General features: G+C 41.4%; 1 protein-coding gene across 2 annotated transcripts in view; it reads right to left on the bottom strand.

Moving 5' to 3' along the window:
• OCA2 (OCA2 melanosomal transmembrane protein) overlaps nucleotides 1-23,836 on the bottom strand; it is a 195,156-nt gene that overhangs the window by 79,493 nt on the left and 91,827 nt on the right. For both annotated transcript variants that reach the window (XM_077343422.1, XM_077343423.1), the window contains 2 exons: nucleotides 21,395-21,533; nucleotides 16,155-16,287 (listed from right to left, as the gene is read on the bottom strand). In XM_077343422.1, coding sequence (XP_077199537.1) covers nucleotides 16,155-16,287; nucleotides 21,395-21,533 — 272 coding nt within the window. The remainder of the gene's footprint in view (nucleotides 1-16,154; nucleotides 16,288-21,394; nucleotides 21,534-23,836) is intronic.

The raw sequence follows: 23,836 nt of genomic DNA, 5'->3' as shown, positions 1-23,836 counted from the left end.
GGAACATCACACTATTCTAAAATTTCTGAGACCCAGCGCTAGGAGGCAACATCAAGGAAAGCCTTGGCATATCTTTCTCCTCATGGAGGTAACCCATGTCAGGTTGGAAAATGGCCTGGAGAGACAGTTAGCCTCACACCATGTTCTCAGTTTAAATTGGGGTGCTCCACAGCTGCAATTTATCAATAAATCTGATTTTGATATGCTTATAAAACTTCTAGAGTTTTATCTACTTTGCATAAGTGGCACCAAATGGTGGCAAGGGCATCAGTGACCACCCAGACAAGTAGCTTGTGCCCCACCCTGCTGCCTCACTGAAGGAAAGGTACTTTTCTTTATGCTTAGTCCAAATATTGGAGAATATGAATATAACTCAGATGCATAGTGGCGTCCAGATAGGTGAAATGAAAGAAAATATACAACTAGAATTTATGCATTAAATCTCAGTGTAAAGATAACTTTGGACTAAATACTGTATTAACAATATCCTTTAGTGACTCTTAGTATTATCTAGCTTTGTGCTTGTTGATAATACAGTGTAAAAATAATTGTTGTAATACTTCAAAATTTAAACTTGTAAGCACAGACCCACATAGACCCATTATGCACGGGTGTTTTAGCGTGTGTTCGGGGTGGAATGGTGGCGACTAAAATCACCGATAACGCACAGAGTCGGCTGCAACTGGCTGCAGATTCGGTGCACGCCGCCGAAAAAGCCACGTTAGTGGAACACGGAAGAAAGCGCAGCTTCCCGGACGACCAGGGCGCAACCGGAGGGGCCGCCGAATTGACCGCATGCATAATCGGGGAGGCCAGAGGGTCGGAGGCGGAGCAACCGCTCAAGTGGCTGCTGAAACGAACAGTGGCGCAGGCCAGGGGGAAATCAAGGGAACACGGACGGAAAGGTGGCCAGAGAGCTCACAGTGGAGGGGGGCGAGGGGATCGCTGCGGCTAAGGACGGCAGAGAGGCCAGCCACCCACCTCCCCCCCATTCCCAAACACACACCCCAACCACAAATGCGAACAGAGGCGAGGTCTCTAAGAAAATACAAACACTTTATAAAATAGTGTGAATGAACAAAGCACAAATATACAATACAATACAAAGCTTAAAGTAGGGGAAACAATATAAAGGGGAAACCTATGATGCAGAGGAACCGTGGCAGCAAATAAGGGGAGAGGTGAACTGGGAGTAAACTAAGGGGAAGGGGAAACATGCTCCCTCCCCCTCCGTGCCTGACAAACCCAGCAGGGCTGCGCCTGCGCAGGCTGCTTCCGCCCTTCCTGGCCTCCACCTCCAATGCACGCCAACGCAGCGGCGCGCTCGCCTCGCTTCCCCTTGGCTCCGCATCGATGCCTCGACACCTGCCACTCCGGATTTTGCCGCCATCGCGCCCCGTCCCATGCATAACCAGTTTGCTTCGCGTCTTCCCCCTCCGCGTTTTCCATGTGACCCGAAATCGCCGTTTCAGCGGCCGTGCATAATGGGCCATAGTGTTAATTAAAAAATAGTTCAGTACCAATTTCTTAAATAGTTATTAGCTTGAATGCAAACTAATGAGTGGAGAAGAGATCATGGAAGGAATCTCTGATGCCTTGCTCCTCTTTTTGCACCCCACCCCTAAAGAACATGGGATGAGGTGCAGTGGGCTATGGAAAAGATATGAATCTCCTCCCTCTTGTTCAAGAATTTGTTGAAGAGCAGATTTCCGGAGGTTCAGAAGGTTACAGATAGGAGGAAGTGACACATAACCATTCCAAAAGCTCTACTCCACTCTCAATGGCTAGGATCCAACCCATTATCATTATCAATGAAAAATTAAGATTTAAAAACTGTTTCAGTCATAACACGTGAAATGAGTAATTTTACCTAATGCCAGTCATCTGAGGTTGCTAAAAAGTAACAATCATTTGGGATTTTAAAATATTCCAGTAATTATTGACTTTTTACTGTCTCGCTTGCTTTTCCTCCAATGAGCCCAAACTGGCATACATGATTGGGCCTCCCGCACCTCCCCCTTCACCCCACTTATTCCCTCTTCAGACCTACATATTAACCAGCAGATCAGAATGTGACAACATCTGTGCTAAGATTGGGTATTTTGATTTTGTTATACATTTTTTAAATTATATAATTATTTATGTTTTCATTATGACCAATGTTTTATTTGTTGTACACCACCCCAAGATAACTAGCTTGAGAAAGGTAGTATAAAAATCAAAATCTAAATATATCATTTATAATATTATTCAGTATGTAAAACATTTTATACCTTCCTCCCCACATCATTTAGCCTTGACCTGATAATGGCTCCCTAAAGTGAACTTCCCAGATGAGCAGTGGGTTTCTCATTGTACAATTCATCCAGATTTTTGGTTATCAGTACCCAGAGAAAGAAAACAAAGATCTTAATGAAGAATTGTGATTATCTGAACTGAGCTGCCAACTTTTCCATAAAGTCTGTCATCTAACCGTACATAATTGCTTACATTTGTACAGAAATCCAGTTTTAAATGGTGAGCAATAAAAATACTTTTCCCTTTGATGAAGGTTTTTAAAATCATACAGCTGATCTCATCTAATATGCTGCTTGAATTTCATCCAAAAAATTTCATGATCCCTACCTATCACTTACTTACACAAAGTAGTATATATTTTGTGTCCTTTAGAATCATGAGCAAAGCAAGTTCAGACTCATAAATTATTATATTTTTCAGTCAACCAAAATCCTCACAATGTAATTGTTGCTCAGGAAATTGCATAAGCTTTGAAATCTATCAAAACAGTTCCCATTTATTCCCTACCAAGAAATTGTAACTTAGAATGTCAGACTTCTAGGTCACAGCATTTTGAAATCAAGTTAGCCAACGCTTTTGATTAAACTATGAACTTATACTTTGGCTGCAAGCTAAAGGGAAGGACCTTGGCAATTCATTACTCTCCTTTCATAAATGGCTATATATTTTCACCATAGAAAAATATTTGTACCTACTTAAATAATTGCTGAGGTCAAGAAAAGATAACCGAAGCCATCAGCTATCTAAACTCAATATGCTTCCTATTTGCAAGTATATGGGTGCTGGGGAAAAGATTTAAAAACTGTTTCAGTCATAATGCATGAAATGAGTAATTTTACCTAATGCCATTCATCTGAGGGTGCTAAAAATAACAATCATTTGGGATTAAAAATATTCCAGTAATTAATAACAATGCATGAATAGTTTCAAAATACACATTAAATGAGCTGGCAAAAATCAAGAAAGCACTAGAGTGTATTTGATTAAATTAAAGTCAATTTCTTTCCTTCCTAGTCTGTTCAGACCAATAAGAATCATCTGTTGAATGTGTAGAGCTGAGGAATGGAATCACTTGCCTTTCCCTCCACCAGTCTACCCCAACTAGCCAACGGCCAAAGCCTAAGCGCATACAAAATGTACACTATCCCCTCCATTCAGTGGCAGGACTTCATCAATTGCCTCTATTTTATCCTCCTGGCTTGTCATTGGAATATCCTTGGTAGCATCTTATTTCATGGCATTCTTACATAGTCTGCCCTGACCTGGATAGCCCCAGTGAGGCCAAGCCCAAGCTTCAGTTCTCGGATGCTAAGCAGGGCCGATCCTGGCTAGTTTTGAAAGCATAGAAAGTAGGTGTGTTAGTTATTTGCAGACCTGTTTTTTCACATTTTGAGTGTAATGTCTAGAAACCAACAAGAAGCTCAAGCTTCAGTGTATACAACTCCTGGTTAGTTTTTTTTTTAAACATTTGAGAAGAGTTGACAACAGAAATATAAAACTTAAAAGCCAATCATTTGCTTTCTCCAGTTCAGGAGACGTTAATTTTCTTTCCAGTGGAAAAGTGCTATCTCCAAATATTTAAGGTACCACACCATTTTGGGGTGAGATAAACACTCTGGGCCATTCCGCACCAGGATCTATGTAGCAAATTGGTTGTGGAACGAAAAAACGCCATTTTAAATAGTGGAATTTGTTGTTATGCATACCTGCCTTTGTAGTGGAATCCAGTTGCGTTTCTATCGTTTCCCACAGGTTTCCGGTTTCAGCAAAAATTGCTAGCCAGGAAGTGATATTGCCGAGCTTTGTCCCGCCCCTGGCCGTCAAGCAGCCAATGGGCGGCCATTATCATGCTCCCAAAAAGCCCCTTTCCCTTTAAGGAAGGTTTTAAAAAAAACACACACGTTGCAACGAATCTGCGTTGATTCGTTGCAACGGAGAGACCCATCTAGCTAGCAGGTGGTGTTTGAGCTGCCGTTTCCTCGTTGCCACGCTCCCCCCGAGTGAAAAAAAATACCCCCCCCTGCACGGGCACGATTTTCGGCCAAAAATACAGTGAAATATAAAGGGAAAATAAACCAGCAAACGGGGCTGTGTGTTGCTTCGTGCTTGGTGACTTAAAACAGCTCTGGGGAGGGACTGCAGCCAGGGAAGCCTTGATGGGTAAACGAAAGCTCGCCGGTGCGTTGATCTCTGCTCGCACCGAGAAAAAAAAAATGGCGACCGCTTCGCCGGAAGATCAGAGGAGAGAGCTAGGGGGAGGGACTTTGCAGAAACCGCAACAATGGTAACGCACAGAACATTCCCGCTAGTGTTGCAGATTGGTTGCAAGAGTAGTGCTTTCCGGAGGGAAATTTTTCGGATTTCCCTGAAAGTGCTACAACAAAGCGCTTTTTGCGGATCGGTTTCGGGAGTGTTGCAGATTGTCAACAATGTTGTGCATAACAGCAAAACAGTAGCGATTTCAATTTGCAACCATTGTGCAATTTTGAATGAGTGCGGAATGGCCCTCTAAATCCATATTCTGATATCCAATATATTACAGAAATGAAGAGGGAATCACTGGTCTTTGAGATGCTAGTTCACCCCACATACATTCAGCAGGGTCTGTGGCAGTTGTGTCAGCTACAGGAGCCAAAATACTCTGCAACCAGAATTACCTCTTTAAATGAAATACATTCTGTTTGGGGGATGTTTTCTGTTAATATGGCTGAAATCTGGCAGTGACTTCAGAATGCCAATATCTAATCCATGAAAAAAAAATACCCTACAGACACTGATCATACACAAGCTGGTGCATCAACCCCAATTGCTATCAAGAGAATAAACTGTCTATGTCACATAATAAGCTTTCGTGTGTATCCAACATCAAAATTGCTCTGGTGATACAAAATGAGTGCAATTTAAAAGCACCTCTAGCAGTTCTATCAACTGGGATTTTATATTAGATTTGCCATGCTAGAAAAACACAAATCTATATTAAAAGCGATCAATGTATTACTGAGCCATAGCTCTAGATACAAGATATAAACAGCTGTCTGATACAGAAAAGTGATGTGGATGTTACTGCGGCCGGCCTTATCTAAGCATTCCATTGTACCTGTGCTACTTACACAAAGCAGTTATTTGTAGAAATGAGCATATTCGTTTAAATGACCTTGGATTTGAGCTTAAACAAAGTTAGTTTTCTGATAATTGTTCTTTAAAGCTTGTTTCATTTCAGCCGGAATTCAAGAAATCAGAACACCTGGGAAGACCTAATAAAGTAATCAGGAGTACGAATGGATGCTCAGCACCTTTTCGTCTTACAATGGACTGGCAAGAGGAGGGAGCTGAGGAAGCAAAATTTCAAAGAGAAGATGGCTTGTCAAATCAGCAGAAGATATAAATCCTCTGTGCTCTATCCTTCAGTCCGTTTGGTCTGGGAGAAAGATTCTCTTGGTAGTGAGAGTATGAGCCCCTGGCTATCCTGAAAAAGAATTAAAGAATTGTGTTTGGATTACATTTACCCTTTATGTGATTCATTCCCCTTCCTGGCAAACTTTTAGTGATCCCCTGTGCAACTGTTTTAACACATGATTGTTGGAGTGAGCAACTCAGTATTCTAGGGCATTAAGAGGTGCTACATCACTCTAAGTGTGCATAGAGGCCAATATGCACTCACAATTTTTCACTATAGTCAGTACACTGTTTTAAATTGTCATTTTTAAACAGTCATGTTTATGCATGTTCTCTGATACCACGGGTTTTTTTTTGCAGCAATTATGCAGTTGAAACTGTTACCATGATAACTCTTCATGTGGGAGGGGGGGCTTCCTCCATTGAGCTAGGTGCTGCAGTGTCACCTGACTGCCACTCTGGCACATGCTACTGGCAGAGACTCATGGGAATTGTAGTTCATGGACATGGAGACTCCAACAAGAAATTTCCATGGGGGCACACAGACACTTGAATGCCAAAAGTACTACCTTTCCCCCTCTTAAGGTATACTGTTCTTTGCAGAAAGTAGGCAGGATGGACCACAGCAGGCCACATGTACTCATGCAAACTGAAAGCCTTCACTATAACTTCCCCCCTCCCCGATGAAGGTTTTTAATCACTGGCAAGCCAGGGAGCTGCCCCATGACCCCTCACCTCACATGGTCTTCCATGGAGACACATGTCTCCACAGGTCTTTCCTGTAGATACAATACTCTCATACTGCCACACACATGATGCAGGGCAAGCTGGTAATTTTGTCCTAATCTTTAGATTAGGCTTCTTTCTCTTCTTTTGACTGCAGCTAAGGCAGCTAAAGCATATAGAAAGTTTAAAAACACTGATTTTCTAGGGTAACACCAGCTCCTCAGACTTCTAGACAATTTCAAGGTTATCACTTTCAGTTCACCAAAGAAATATATTCATTAGGAAATCAGAACATTAATTTGAAGCTGATTAATTTTAATAGAGTTGGCACATGCTTGTGTGTATGTATAAGAGAGCCAGCTTCATGATTTAGTGGTCAGAGTGTTGATCCAGATCTCAGTTAAATCTCAACTGTCATGAAACCTCCCTGGGAAGTCAAGCATCCTTCTTTCCACAAAGACAGCATGCAAGATAAGGAGGAAGCAAGTCTGAAGGAGCCAAAACTGTTGGAGCCCAATGAATCTGGCTTAAACTGATCAGGCTGTCAACAAGGAACAGTACCTAGCAAGAGACAGGTACATCTTCACATGGAAGGGGAAGGACAGAAAGAGCGAGCCTTCCCATAATGTCATCAGCTCTACAAATGAGAGGCCAAAGGTGGGCCAGGGTAGGGTTCTACTTTTTATTGTTTGTGGAGCACTCCTGCTTGAGCTGTCTGGATGTACAACTAGGTCTGGCAAATCTTGGGTGTGTGGAGTATAAGTGAGCTAGCACAGGATGCATCAGTTTTCTTGTTGTTTAAAGTTTCCTTGTCTGGGACTCTGTGTTCACTGCTGGATACAAGGCTCACAGGCCCAGAGCTCTGCTCTAGAATCTTATCAGCCATGGGTAGAAGACAAATAAGTGCCATTTTGTATCTGACCCTAACCTACCTCACAGGAGTTGTGAGGATAAAAGGGAGGAAAGAAGAACAATGTTGTGAGCTATTTAGCCCTCCAGTAAGGAGAAAATAGAGGCATAATACCCAAAATAAAGAGGGACATAATATCTAAATAAATACTGAAATAAATAGGGATATATCTAAATAAGTAATAAACTATGCAAACCTACAGTTGATTTTAGCTGGTAATAGTCTTTACAATTAAAATTGACCTTTACTTGCCTGCCATTGCCTTTTCCCTCCCAATATACGCTCATGTTGATGATTTAGTTACCATATAAAATTAATTGTATTTCAAACATTTTTCCCATCTGCATATTTGGCTGCTTCCATACTTATTGTTGGCACACAGAAATCTTTGGTCTGCTGAGACTGCCAGTTCAGTGCGAGAAGGCCATGAACTCTACAGTTCTCATCAGCCTCCAACGTAAGTAGCCAGAGAAAACTGGGAAGAGGTTATTTACATCAAATCCTGTGCTTAAACAGACTTACTCCAAGGTCGTGAGTATGAGAGAAAGCGCATACATGCATGCATTTAGCACACTTCCCTAATGCCCTCTGGCAATTTTTGAATTTTTGACAAGAAGATGCTTTTTGCATTTCTTTTATTTTTCTATTGTTGCGAACCTTTTCATTTGCCCATCTTTGTAGTTAGTGTTCCTGAGTAGTTTGTTTCTTTCATGCCATTATATGAAATAGATACAAAAATAATGACAAGCTTAATGGAAATGTAAAAGGAAAAAATGGTTCAAGGAAGCAGAAAATGACACAAAAATAAAGTTGTAAGTACAACTAGCTTCAAAGCCCGTTCCTTGAAAGGGCCCCCCTCCCCTGGTCAGGCAGCTTAAGGTGGCTTTGGGCCGCAGCTCGCAACCAGATCATGTGGGGCAGGCGGGGGCTGGGCAGCTTGTTCAGCAGGCCGGGAGGCCATCGTCAGCAGCCCAGGCTAGCAGGCCAAGAGGCCCTTGTTAGCAAGTCCTCCACCACAGCCCTTTAGCCAGGGCCCTCTCCCCTTACCTGCTGCTGGCTCCAGGCACTGAGGTATCTGAGAGCAAAGAGGCTAGAGTCCAGGGACGGAGGGCGGGAGCTGCAGGGGCAGGGCCAATCAGGGGAATGCTGGCTGCACCCTGATTGGCCCTATTCTAACTTGGACAGCCGGACACATCCCACCCCCCAACCCCAGGCTGTTTCATAAATATAAGGATTAGCAAAAATAAGTAAAACAAAAACTTATTTTCAAATTGAAATGCTTCGGCTATGACATTTAGTAGCATTTCTGACCTGAGTCAAGCACAAATGTGTTCATCCATCATTAGTTTAAGCCTTCTTTATGTTCTTCACTATGTTCTTATATAAACAGTTTACCAGAATGAAATGAAAGTACATTTCCTGAAGATGGGGACAATATTCATCCGCTTCCAATCATCTGGCACCTCACCTGTTCTCCAAGAAGTGGAGAACAGCAATATATCTTTGTGTCACAATAAGGTAGCACTGTTGGTTGTTTTTTAAAAAGTATCCCATGATATCATGCCTTGATATCTAATGACTTGAGTAGGGGGTTGGACTAGATGGCCTGTATGGCCCCTTCCAACTCTATGATTCTATGATTCTATGATATCCAGCACACATCCTTGATGGGTTGATGAAAAGGATTACAAACTTCTAATTGATGATACAGTTATTGGGAAATTGGCTTTAGTTTTATATTGGAGACCAAGATCTGATCTAGCTTAAGGTCCAGTGGCACCTTTAAGATCAACAAAGTTTTATTCAAGGTATGAGCTTTCATGTGCACGCACATGTCCTCAGTGTACAATGTCATGGAATAAATCCACTCACTCTAAATTTGTTCTGTTGCTTCAGATCAACACGGCTACCCCACTTGTAAAGATCTCATCGCTATTTCTTCTTTGTGTAGAAAAAAAGTTGCTTGTTTGGCCAGGCTTTGCTATATGAGCTTTTACCTACAATAGAACATGAGGGAAATGTTTATAGAGTGCTATACAGATATGCTATGGAATTAAGGGTGGTTGTAGCTCAGCCTACCAGATAGAACTGAGCCTGAATCAAGCTGGCACCAGAAATAAAGGGTTGTTTAGAAATATATTCTGTTTCATATAAGACTGAAGGATGAGTCGACCTGGTGACCCTGCCCCCATCAGAAGTATGAGATCAGGGCTCGTGGACTAGCCTGGAGACTTTGGGAGGGAACAAAAATGAATCTGAAGATGACTATGACATTATTGCATGGGTCCAGGGATGCAGGCAGCCTTCTATGCCAACCCTATGAGGTAGATGTACACAATTCTATACAATCCTGTGTCCTTGGCACAGGTTTCAATGGGCATGAATTCCCTATGACTGACTTAGTTTTGCTACAGCTAAACTGAAAAAACCTAAAAAGGTTTTCCAGTCATTGTGTTTTGGAGTAACTCATGCTAGGCAATGGACCCTGCTTGACCCAAGGGTCAACATGCTATGTATTTTTTATGAGTCTGGGGGCAATATCTGTTAGTATGTTCAATTCTGGTGGAGACTGTTGTAAAGTTTATTTCATTGTTCTCAGCTTGCTTATGACATTTCCACAGCTTAACATTAAGTACCAACCCCTTGAAAGCGATTGACTAATGTGGGAGCAATTCACTCCTCTCTATTTGTCTCCTCTTTGTTGACAGAAAAACTTTAATAAATCAGTTTGCAACTCCAAACATCCAAATACAGGGGTGACATAGAGGCCATTTTTCCACACGGACAATAAGCTACGATATGTCACACATGTGCATGCCAGGTCCCTCTTTTAACACATGTAACAGAAAAAAGAGAGGCTGGCACTATTACCAATGACAATAGCACCATTGCTCAAAACAATCTTGATTTTTGAAGGTACATCTTCTATAACAAAGGAAACCAATGTAGCAACTGGAAAAATGCAAATGGATGGCAGATTTACCACAAAAAAATCCACCCTGAGATCAAAACAATTATGCTGCTATTGTATTGATTGCTAAGGAAAGCAGGAATAAGTCATGCATGAGAACTTGAATCAAAATACGTACACAAAGAATGTGTGACCAACGACATATGTTTTTTTGATGTGGGACATAACTCCTGGCACAGGCCCTGAGATGGAAATGGGTACGGAAAGGGAGTCCGGCAGAAGAGTCTGGGGTAGCTGCGGATCACCAAGGCAGGCAGCCAACTAGGGCAGTGTGGACCATTGCAGGAGGATGCCGGGCCATTGCCACGCTGCCTTGGGAGGCATGGGTAGTTGCAGGGCAGCGCCACTCTGCCCAGCCAGGGGATATCATGAGGTGGTGCAGAGTCTGGGCAGGGCAGTGTCACCACAAAGGTGGGGAGAGAGCAGGGAGTCTAGGGTGGAGGCCTCTGGAGGCCGGGGCACAGGCTGCGCGGCTCCCAAGGGTGGAGCGGCTGCCCTCCAGGGGCCGGCACCCAAGCTGTGACACCAGTGCAGGCCCAGGTGCTGCCCTTCAGGCTGGCAGAGGCCAGGGCCCTCCTGCAAGAATCTTTGTGTGCATGTGTTTATGTCTGGGAGGGAGAGACTGGGGAGTAGGTTGGGGAAGGAAGAGGGAAGGAGAAAGAGGGGAGAGGAAAGTGGGGTGGAAAGGGGTGTGTGTGTGTGCGCGCGTGTGTGAGAGAGGGAGATAAAGGGATTAAAAAGCTCCGGAGCAGGCTTGTGTCCCACATACATATGAGAGCCTGGGTATCACTACTTTTAGATGCATTAAAATCTGTTCCCAGTAAAGTATTCACCAATCTAGATCAGCACAGTATTCCACCCACTCCTCCTTTTCACTCTTCGTTGTCTATATAGATTTATGGATCACTATAATAATTAAAATTGAGACAGGATAAATGAGGATCCGTGGGAGTGCAACCTCTGCATTTGCAGAAGGGATGGTGACTATTACTCTGTAATAGTTCCACACACCAAAAAAAAAAACAGCTTTTCAATAAATTATCAATTTAAGAAAAGGCATAAGGTACACAAGAACATCTATCACAGTGCACAGGATAACCACACTTGTGAACTCATTCTAATTTAAGCAACTAAACAGCAGCCCATTCAAAAGTATATAACAAGTAAAAGAAATCATAGCAATGGAGAACACTAAAGTGGTGCTTTTTATATACATTCAGCGCTTGTTTGATTGGTAATCAGAGGGCCACATGACAGCCACTGAGCTGATTAAAACAGCTGCTTCAAACAATCCAGTGAAGGTTATCACAAAACCCTGGCAATTAAAGATCAAAAAGACCCATTAAGGCATCTTGCATACATTCTGGTTACATCTCCAAAGCCAAATTACTCCTTCTCCCCTGTAATAAAATGTTCTTTGATCACCTCTTCTCATCCCATTTCATGGAAAATGTGAACAGAAGGAGTATTTTTGCATTTGCTTTTATTGAGCAGGTACTGATTAGCTTCATCATGATGTAGCTGCTTCTGATTGTGGATAAAGAGCATCATTTACTAATTATGGGAACTGCTGAATCTGATGATTGTGCAGGAAAGTACCATAAATGCAGAGCTAATTTGAGACCAAATATACTTTATTTTTTTGAAGGGCTGAAAATGTTTGGCTAGTAAATATAACATCTATAAATGGATCATGCATCATGCAACTTTTTATTTTCATCAAACACATCAAGGGTCAGCCCAGCAGGGGAATGTGCTTGCAGGTTAAGTACAGCCACAATTATGGGACTGAAGCCTCAATCCCAAGGGCCATTCCACACAACTTAAATGTAGCCAAAGTCTTACCTTTTGTAAATGCTATTAATTTAATGTTCCACGTGACATCGTAAACTAACCACAAAATTCCCGCCAAACTTCAGCAACAATCAGAATTTTATAGCGCTTACGGGGAAATCCAGAAAAGTGGATCCCCCCTGAAAAAATCGCTACACTTCTGAGCACAAGCCACAACACATCAGCGAAAGACATGTGCATTCTCAAAATAGCGGTAGAATGTCTCTCCCTAGCTCTCGCCCTTGAGCTTCCGGAGATGTGATCGCCAATTTTTTCCTCTTAAACCGGCGCAAGCAACAAATAAGTGAGGCTTCTTTGGCTGAAGTCCCTCCACAGAAGTGCTTAACAGTAAAACAAAGCTCCCTTCTGCAACTGTCTTTAAAATTTCTGAGCACAATACAGCCCCCTGTTCAACACTGCATGTAATTTGGGTTAGAAATTGCACCCATGGGGGGGGGGATTTTTTTTACTTGAAGAGTGTGTAAACGATTAAGCGCCAGCTCCTATGCCAACAAAAAAGGTCTTTCTGAGATACTGAATGAACAAATATTCGTTGATACTGGTGTTTTCGGGTTTTTTAAAAAACAGTTTTTAAAGGGAAAGGGGCTTTTCGGAAGCACGAACACAACAGTTCATTGGCTGTTCTGTTTGATTGACAGCCAGGGGCGGGAAGAAGCGCAGAAAAATATCGCCTTCTTTGTTGCGATTCCGGAGAGACCAGAATCCTGTGGGGAATGAATAGACCACTACCAGGACTTCAATATTCCACTAGAATTGAAGGTGTGCAGAATGACCAAATTCCACTATTAAATATAGCGTTTCTGCATACTGCAAACATTTAGCAACATTGGTCGTTGTGCGGAATGGCCCCAAGTGTCTGAAGCCTGCTTCTCCCAGTACTTGTATTCCCAGATCAGCTATTGAACCACAAAATGCAGGCTGGGCACATTAGATACGAATGTCATGTATGCAGCAATCAGTCCTTCACATGTTAAAATATACATGTAGTGGGAACCAAAATTACATTGTTCCCAGAATACCTACCCATACCACCTAAAATGCAGGTACATACACCCAATCCCTATAGACCTTTTACAGAAAGATTAGTACAATCCTTGAAGTCTGAGAAGATATAAGTATGCATACCTGCCACAGTTTTCCTATCTTTAGGACTATTTAAGCTATTATTCTGCTTCACTGGAGTGGGAAATTGCGAACTGATCTCTGGGAAAAGTCAGTTTATAAAGTATGCTGTAAAATATTGGTTTCCTGATATCAAAATTATTGCCCACAGATAACAGCTGGTTTCTCTTTTTTTGGTACAAGAGTTTGGAAGGCATTCTCAAGAAGAGAAGACCGCTTCAATTTTATTTTTTAAAGGATGGAAATAAGAGGGTTGATTTGGAAGATAAAATTTTGCCAGTGGTTTTAAAGCATAGGAAATGAACAGAAAATCCCACACGTGACATATATTGCTTAGAGAAACCATAATTATTCCCAATATGAATTTGACAGGCTAGCATGAAAATACAGCATTCTGGTAAACATCCAGAATCTTAAACATCTTAAATAGCTTTGGTCAGTTCACAGCCACATTTTCTTGACCAATGTTAAGGTAAGTTTGAATTAAATAATATATCACTGATGAGGAAAATGGCATATTTGCCGTTCAATATCTAGCTCAAATCTAGGTAAAAAAAATCTGTGAGGAAATCAGGTGAACGGATGGTGGATAGCGAAGCAAAAATTTGGAAAGACTTGAGAGATCCAAGTAAGAGTAAGGGGCTTTTTGCACGCCTTCAAAATAGCACAATGGTTGCCAATTGAAAACGCTACTGATTTGCTGTTTTGCACAACGTCGTCGACAATCTGCCACACACCTGAAACCAATCTGCAAAAAGCGCTTCCTTGTAGCGCTTTCAGGGAAATCCCCAAAAGTGGATTCACCCTCTGGAAAGCGATACACTCCTGCAACCAATCTGCAACACTAGCGAAAAAGACCTGTGCGTTAACATTGTTGCGGTTTCTACAAAGTCCCTCCCCCTGGCTCTCTTCTCTGATCTTCCGGCGAAGCGATCGCCATTTTTTTTTCTCCGAGCGAGCGGGGATAAACGCACCAGCGAGCCTCTTTCTGTTTAGAGGCTTCCCTGGCTTCATTCCCTCCCCTTTAGTCACTAAGCACAAACCATAGAAAAGCCCGTTTGCTGATGTATTTTCCCTTTAATTTTTACACATTCATTCAGCCGAAAATCGGGCCCGTGAGGGGGGGGGATTTTTTTTTTCACTCGGAGGAAGCGTGGCAACGATCAAACGACAGCTCAAACACACCAGGCAGCTGGATGGGTCTCTCCGTTGCAACGAATCTACACAGATTCGTTGCAATGGGTCTGTTTTTTAAAAAAAAAAACCTTTCTTAAAGGGAAAGGGGCTGTTTGGGAGCATGCTAACGGCTGCCCATTGGCTGCTTGACGGCCAGAGGCGGGACGAGCTTGGCAATAGCGCTTCCTTTCTAGCGATTTCTGCCAAGACCAGAAGCCTGTGGGAAACGCTACAAAACGCAACTGGATTCCACTACAAAGGCAGGTATGCATAACGACGAATTCCACTATTTTAAATGGCGATTTTTCATTCAGTGACCAATTTGCTACAAAGATCCCGGTGCGTAAAGCCCCTAAGTATCAGAAATAAAAGAGAGCACATGGAAGCAACACCCTGTGAATATGGAATAGATAACTAGTCCTTCTGTGGTGATCAGGTTTATATTTGTAAGAGGAAATAGCATTAAAATTACTGGCAACTGCTTGGATATAAAAAATAGAAGATAAGGGTGATTAGTTAATCAACAGGGTGATGTCATAAAATTTGTGAAATTAACAGTCCTACAGTGTTCTGGGCTCCTTTTGCTACAGCATATCAATAATGTACAGGACAGCTCAATGGTAGTTATCTTCTATGTGTTTACAATTATGAAAATGTAAGGTCTTTCATATTGTAATGCATTTATTATGTTATATCTTTTCACATATGCAAATAAAATAGAAAAATTGTATATGGAAGCATTTAACTAGTTGTAAGAGCAGCAATTGTAAGAGCAGCAACTAGTCTTTATGAGGAAACATGGTTATATGATGGTGACAAATGAGTTATCTCCTTTTTTGCTATCTAATCCTAGGCTGACCTACTATAAAGCAGCTAATAGAAGAATTCAGTCCAGGAAAAGTCCAATCTCACAGAGCTATTGATTCATGTGAGCTCAAGTAAACCCTAGAGCAAAACGTCAAGCCTTAGGACAGTGACTGTATGGGAAGTATTCCATACAGTATACCACACTGCTGTCGCTAACAGATCTCAGAACTGGATATTTCAATAAGGTAAAACAGAGATTTCAAAACTAAATAAAAGAATAAAGCACAAGCAAGTATGACCACTTGAGGGACTGCGGGAATTTAACAATTATTCCAATCCATATCACAACAAAAATTTCAGTAGCATCGTCATGACTATGGGATGCACACCTATGGTGACCCCAATGCAAACACATACTTTCTGCAGTGTGGAGTCCAAAGGTAGCTATATTGGGATTCAAGGGGAATATATATAGGACCTTGCCATTACTGAGGAACTTTGCTAAAGATGCCTCATAGAGAATTTCAGGAACAGATATAGCCCCCCTTCTACTGGATTTGCATGCCAAAAAGCATTCCCATGGAAAAGCAGTTTTATCTAAACTACAAAGTGAAACCATTCTTCAAATATCTTAGCACTCAGACTCAAATAGCCAGGCAAGGTCATTTGCATTCCTTATGATACTAAACAGTACTAACCATAAAATATAACAGGAACAACATCAGAGGGAACAAGGGAGTGGGGAAGGGAGGCTGGGAGAACCCCTCTTTCCCACCCCCACCCCAAGGAAAAGCAGACCCCCTCGCCTGCAGGCATCTACATGGGCTATGGGTACATGACAAGCAGTCATTGTTTTATGTACAACTATCAAACAGATTTTATACATAAACTTACCAACAATTTCACTCGGCTCTCTGTTGTAAAGCTTTTTGTTCCAGTAGAGAAGCCGCAGAAAAGGAAAGGAGACCAAAAGCACAAGACAAATTCCAACAAACATGTGTCCTGTAAATGCTGCAAAATCCAATCCCTGTGAGGGAAGAAGAAACAAACAAGGTGGAAACAGAATGAATGAAAAGTGGCGCTTCTCACCCACAATAGCATAACAGGTTATTTACCATTTTGTACCCAGGTCAGTTTCCAGTCAAAATGATGACTAATAAAGTTAAGCACCTGCTTCAATCTTATTAAAATCAATGGCTTACAGGTGTTTTGAATTGATCATATTTTTAGTTCTTCATCCCTACAAGTAGAAGTTTACTTAGCATTGCTGAATTTCCATTTAAAAGTTCTGCAACTTTTAAAAATTGTTTAGAATCTCAACATTGCAGGGACTTTAATCCCATCCTCTTTATTATTTTTATTAAACAACTGGAATAGAAATCCATATGGCTATATGTGTCAAAATTATTAAAATTCAGCATATATGTTGATTCTGTTTTTAATAATTGATTGATATTTCAGAAAGGCAGATTATTTTCTGGAACTAAATAACAATTATGCATATTGGACAGCACAGAAAAATTCAAGGACAAGAAGATACACTTGAAATTCATGAAATGCATAAACCTAAGTCTGAAATCTTATACACACTTGAGTTTATACTACATTGAATTCAATGGGACTTGTTTCCAAATAAATATGCACAGGATTGGACTGCAAACTATTCAAAAGCAAAATGAATGGTTCAAGACTGACAGATTAATGCTCGAAGGAAAAGAGATAGAGATGTGTAGTTCACATCTTGGAATACCATAGTTCTCATTGTCTAAGACAGTGGTCCCCAACCGTTCTGTATGATTTTAAAAGCGCCGTGCATGCATGATTTCGGCCACGCATGACGCATGCGCGGCGCGGCCCTGATTCCCTCTCCCCGCCCTCCCGCAGTAAGAAGCTTCCCGGACCGCAAGCTTGCAGCCTGGGAAGTTTTTTACTGCGGGGGGGGCGGGGAGAGGGAGCCGCGGCCCGGCACCAGGCCGCAGCCCGCAGGTTGGGGACCACTGGTCTAAGAAACTGCAAAAATACATATGTCCAGGGAAGAGGGAAAGAGACCTATACCTCTCTGCCTCCTCCCTATAGGGGGTGTCAGGAGGAAGCTGGGAGGAGCTGATTCGCTCCCTTAACCCCCAGCCCACCAATCAGCACTGCTGCCACCACCAGGGGCTTATGGGACTTGCAGTCCCCTTCCCTTTAGGCAACTGCTTCCCCGCAGTGACAAATTGCACCCAGGGTAAGTCCTGACCGCCCTTGTTGAAGAAGTCATGAATCCAAGTTAAGTCACTTGAGAAGAGATCATACTCTTCCACTCACTCTCTTGTTATTTGCACAATGAACAAGTTCTACTATACTTTATAAGAGCCACTTTATATTTATTTTATGTATTTTAAAATATATCTTTCCTGAAGAGTTCAATGATATTACACTACCTAATAAATCTAAGATGTAATAGGGGAAAAACCCTCCTTAAAAAATCAATGTGGGAGCAAAAGAAGCCCCTAATTATCATCAGTATTAGGAATTTATTGTCAGTTGTGACTTATCCTAGTCTCTCTGGGGACAATGAAGATCAGACATAGGTAGAAGTAAGAACGGATTTCATGTACTGATTGAATTCTTTGTATGCAAGCATCTCACTTAAAACGATTATGTCTTTGACAGTTTAACACAAATAAGCATTTTATGAGAAAGGTATTAGCTGGCAATTCTGCAACATGCAAGAAAAAGAAATTCAAATTTTGAGAAAATTCATTCTGTACACTGTAGACATTCTTTTGTGTATCAGAAAGGCAAATGCACAGCAACTGCCATTTCCATGCTCACTATATTGTGCAGAAATCATTCACATTGACTGAAGTTTAAATTTTTAGCATTACACAATTCTTTTTGTCAAGTGGAGCAGAACTGGCCATGTACCAGGGAATATTTAATTTGGAAAGTGATGCAATCATTTGAAATGAATTAGTAATCACTTTAGCTTCTTCAGAAAATGAAAATCATGAATAGCGCAAAGCTGGTTCCAGCAGTCCCAAAAAAACAGACTGTCCTAGACTAGCCTATTTAAAATAACAGATATACAAGTTGTTGAAAGTAATATGGCATTATCCAGGAAAAAAATAAACCACCTCTGTTAGTCTCTTTAGATGACACTTCAACTTTATGGTCCAATATATTATGAACCCTCAGGACTGGTTAAACTAAGAGGTGAAATAGTTACAATCTCTGGAGCCTCAAAGTCACAGATGAGGAAAAATTACAAGTCTAGAATGCTATTATTTATTACTTCCCTCCTTGCTATAACCTTGCAGCATAAAAACTCAGATGGAAGCTCTATGCCCAAATTTCTGGGGGAAAGTTAAGAAATGTCACAGAATAAAAGAGTGAGTTTTCAACATCACAGTGATAAATGAAATTTAAACTCCTAAATAGATTGCTAATGAAACTAGAATGACAGTAAAACTAAATTGTGCTCCAAAATAAAGGGGGAATCACTGTTTAATTGAAGAATTTGAGTAAACCTTTCATAGCAGCTCAGAATATACTTGTATGCTTAAATATAGTCCTATCCAGACACTGCTTTTAGCCTTCCTTTGTGTTCCTTCATTTTCAGAACTGCATAGCCATGATGGAGAAAGCCTTTTTAGTGGTTTCACCCTGGCTTAAGAATGCCATTCCTCCCTTTTTTCTCTATGCCTTGGTTGCATTTACTTGATTTCTCTAGTGATTGGCAAATATTTTTATTTATTCAAGGTAGTTTTTCATTGCTCTGTTCTTTGGTCATTTTTTAATCTGCTGCTTTGTATTTTATATTGCTGTTCTGTACAGGTGGCTTGCAGATTCTATTGGCACTTTTGATTGATTGGAAATGGCCTTATCTCAGCACTGAATAATGAAATTAAAATGTTTAGATCTAAATCTTGGAACAGTGAATTTGACTTGCATTCTAGCCATCTCTGCACATTTACAGACCTAATAAGCCAGATACAAATCACCAGACATTTTTTAGCCAGAGTGAATCTAAACAATTCTGTCGTCTTCCCTGTCCTAAGAAAGCAATACAAACAAGAGGAATGCCCCACACTTTTAGTTGGCTACATGTGTCACTAATTGTGCCATCCACTGTTATAAGACCACTGACTTCCTTCCTGTTGAATAAGAGAGATCTTGATGGCCACAGTGCCATCCTCACCCCTCTAACTCCCATGGAGCAAGTACTGCAAATTCTGTAGTGGGGTTGTGGTGGACAGATGCAGGATTCACAGTGCTATTTTAAGTTCTATTATGATTATCCAAACATAGAAATTAAGCTAGGGAAAACAGAAAAAAGGCAAGGATGCCATTCAACACTGGTCAGAATCTAAATTTTCAATTTTCACACCAGGTGCTCATCAGTCACATGAAGAAATTGCAGCATGTGAATCATAACTTTTAGAGTCCTTCTAGATATCATAGTCCTCCAGGTTTCCACATTGTAATCTTTGCCCTGATACTGACGAATTGAGACAGTATCTTCTTTTAAAACAGTATCGAAGTACTTAATATTAGGAATAAACCACAGCACATGATTACATATGTTCCCTGGTCACCGCAAACGTTTTTATAGAAATTACAAATAGGGATTCCATAAACTATCTTACCGACAGGTTCACAACTTGGGATATGTAGGACGTGGAAATCAGTACTTTTTGGATTTCCTGATTCAGTATATTGATTCAAGTTTGGCCAATTTGGGAATCTCAAGCCAATTCAGTCAAAATGCCAGACAGCTGTTTGGTGGCTATTCTCCCCCCCCCCCCCCCCCCCGCCTTCCCAGGCAGTGAAGAACTGGGGGAAAGGAGACATTTAAAGTGCTGACCCTCCAAAGCTTTCCCGGGCAGCAAGTAACCAGCTGTTCACTACCTGGGAAGGCTGGGGGGGAGGGGAGAGGAGTAATTTAACGATCCATAAGGATCAGCTGCTTGATGATGTTTTCCCCACCACCACCGCTCTGTCAGTGGAAAGCACTGTCTGGGAAGGGTCTGGAGGAAAGCATTTCCCAGGCTGCACAGAGCAAGTTCTAGGTAGCCTGGGAAGTTTCTGGGAGGAGGCATTTAAAGGGCACAGCAAACAGCTTATAATTGGGATCAGCTGTTTGGTGTGCTCCAAAAAGAAACACTATACCAGTCCAACCTAACAGATTTCCCTTGACCACCGAGCTGGGTTTTAGATAACGGGTTTTAGATAAGAGTGAATTATTTAATAATATAATTATTGACCACTGAGGAAGACCCAGAAGGGCCGAAACGCATTTGGTCTGTTCATGTGCAATTAGATCTATATAGTTTTTATATAGTTTTTACTTTGTTTTTAACCTAATATTTGTGCACTTTAATAAATAATAGTTAAAATTGTATATTGTTTTATATCTCAACTTTTGTGTTCCACACACGTAATATATTCAGCCATCGAAATGTCTCTGCAGCTCTTTTGAATGCAGATTTTAAGTCTGTCTCTTTGCTTAAAAGGATTTCAGGTAATAGCTATCAAGAAATATGTTTCCCTGCTTAAGACTCTGGAGAGTACAATACATAAGACATTATTGAGATATAGATCAAAGATATGATAAGACTGCTTCATATTTCCAGTTGAAGAAAATACTAAGAGTTATTCCAGGACAGCAAAGAATCTTCCCATATGCATGTGGTATTCAGTATAAATGTATACGTATATATTCACCAGGGCCTGTTGGTGTTTATTTATCTAGTGAAGCTTTATCTGTGAAGCTTTTCCTATGTCAAGGATAGACAAGACATTGAAGAAAAGTGAGAAGGCATCCAAATCTTCAATAACACTATCACTTTTGCTTAACTGGAAGTCAGAATCACGTGTCCCTGGACACAGAGGCAATCTCTGGGGATCAACACTCCATAACCACTCCCACTGCTTAACTTAAAGAAGATTAATAAGCACCAAAGATGAAAGTAAAGAAACTATATTTAGGAGGAGACAGATTCAGTTTGATTCTGTCCCTTACAGAACGAGTCCGAAACAAAAGCAGCACATGGTTCTGTGCCATTTATCTTTCATTTTCAGCGCAGTAGGAAAAACAAATCGCTATTACCAAAGAAAACAACATTAACACAAAAGACAGCAATACTTACCGCCTTCCTCAACTCCTGCTTAGAAACAATAATCACATTTGGGGGATCTCCGATAGCTGTGGAAGCCCCTCCAATGTTTGTGAAGATTACTTCTGCAATCAGGACATGCCTGGGGTCAAGATTAAGCACTTCGCATAACCTAAAGACAAAACAAATGGAATCTCAAAATTTTTTCCCCAAAAACTATATTGTTGAGATTTTTTTTAAGAATAAAGGCAAAAACAAGGATACTGAAATGATCATCATATCACTTTAACTCTACAAGAGTTATAAATGGAGGATCCTGAGAATAGTACAGTCAACGTTTTATTCATTTATTTACTTTGATGATACCGTGTTTTTCTCCCCAATAGAGACATTAAGCTGCTTACAACACCTTTGTCCTCTCCTCCATTTTATCTTCATCATGACCCTTTATGATGGCTTAGGCTAACAGAAAGCCCTGGTTATCCAACAAACCTTGATGCTAGAGTAGCCCTTCAAGCCTAGGTCTCCCAGATACTAATCTGACATGCTGTCTACTACATAACGCTGTCAGGCCACTCCGAAATAAATTACTGAGGGTTGAAATTGAATGATCTGAATAGGGGGCTGCAGACTTAGTAGCAAGACCTCAAGTGATAAGCAATTCAGTTGTAAATATTAACCAACTCATTTTTAATAGGAATTCTGTTTGACCTGCATGTCCCTTTAAGCCTCCTTTTTTGTGTGACTTCATTTCCTTTTTGTTAACCTGCACTGGCTCTTTTCTGAGACTTTTGTTTTTGTCACCAAGTCCCAGGTGATTTATGGAAACCCCACAGGGTTCTCAAGGCAAGAGACTGACAGAGGTGGTTTGCAATTGCCTGCCTCTCTATAGTAACCCTGGACATCCTTGGAGATCTCCCATTAAAATACAAATCAGAGCTAACCCTACTTTCGAGATTAAGCTATTCTGGGCTATCCAGAGCCTGTAATTCCATCTTAATTTAGTTGTTCTGGGATCTACCAGAAAGCCTATCCTTACTTCTTCAGATTCCTAAGACAGCTACTCTTTTCATTTCCTGGTCTGCCATATGACAAAAGTCCCTGTTTTTCATTATTGAAGCACAAGGGCATCATGCAGCGCAGAGCAATCTTCAATTGAGCTAAACTGGTCTAAATCAATTGAAGTGAATAGGCTTACAAGGGTGAAACTCTGCTTAGAACGAGGTTTCTACAAAGTACTTGAGGCAAAGTATAATCTGCATGATCATTCAGTGTTTATATAGAGAATCTCGCACCAGGGGAAAATAATGGCTTTTTAGACCCATTCCAGCTGTTCAGTTCTGGTATTCAATAAGCTACCCCAGCTCTGAAAAAGTTCCAGCCATGATGTTCTTTGTTCAGATATGACTTTAGCAATGAATCTACCAGATTGCTATGAGTAACCCACTCTCTTATTTATTTATTTATTTATTTAGATTTTTATACCACCCTTCCCTACAGCTCTGGACTCTTCAAGTCAGCCCTCCCCATCTGCAACATGGAGACACTGCTAGTAACCTGCCTTGCAAGATTATTGTAAATCGTATGAATATCAGTATTAGGAACACTGAAATGGTACAAAAAAGCAAATATATACATGTTATTCTGTGATGCTATGATGCTTTATTATTTAAGAAACAATTGATGCAATATAGAACATATCTACAAAGACATTGTTGTATCTGTGACTTAGTTTATCTTTTCTTTAAAACGAGTAGACTTTTCCTGGTAGCATATATATTTAACACAGTGGTCCCCAACCCCCAGTCCAGGGACCGGGAGCGGTCTGTGGATCAGTCAGTACCAGGCCGTAGCTTCTCCTCATCCTCCTCCCCAGCTGCCCTACCACTCTGCCTCCAGCTCACCTTTGGTGCTCTCCAGCAGCCGCTATGGCTGGGGCTCCCCCTTGGCGCTGGTGGGAAAGCTAGTGGAGCAGGCACTCAGGCGGCAGCGGCGACGTCCCTCGGCAAAAGACTACCTCCCCACCGGGCCTCAGTAAAATTGTCAAACGTTGAATGGTCCCCGGTGATAAAAAGGTTGGGGACCAATGTTTTAACAGACCTATTTTGCAAAAAGGTATTCCCTAGGTATAGGCATGGACCTGAAAATTCTGTTTCAGCTCAGGGTCTGAAGTTCGAGGTGTTCCCGAACCAAACAAACTTGTCCAGTTCAGGTCTGTCCAGTTCACTTTACCAACTTAGAAGCAGGGAGAAGCAAAATGGGGGGGGGCTGAAATGGATTGCAGCTATCTTGGCCAGGCAGCCAAGAGGCCCATGGGCCTTGCTGTCAGGCCAAAACAGCTACAAGTCTTTTTCATGCACTTGATTGCTCCACCCCCCCCCCCACCACCCCAAAAAAAGAGGGTATTGATCCAGCATTCTGAAAAGGGCTTGTGGGCCTCTTGGCTGTTAGCCAAGTCAGCTGCAAGCCTTTTCA

This window comes from Paroedura picta, chromosome 6 (assembly GCF_049243985.1).
Source record: "Paroedura picta isolate Pp20150507F chromosome 6, Ppicta_v3.0, whole genome shotgun sequence".
NCBI lineage: Eukaryota > Metazoa > Chordata > Lepidosauria > Squamata > Gekkonidae > Paroedura > Paroedura picta.
The sequence above is the reverse complement of the archived record's forward strand: the minus strand, read 5'-3'. Positions and strand labels throughout refer to the sequence as shown.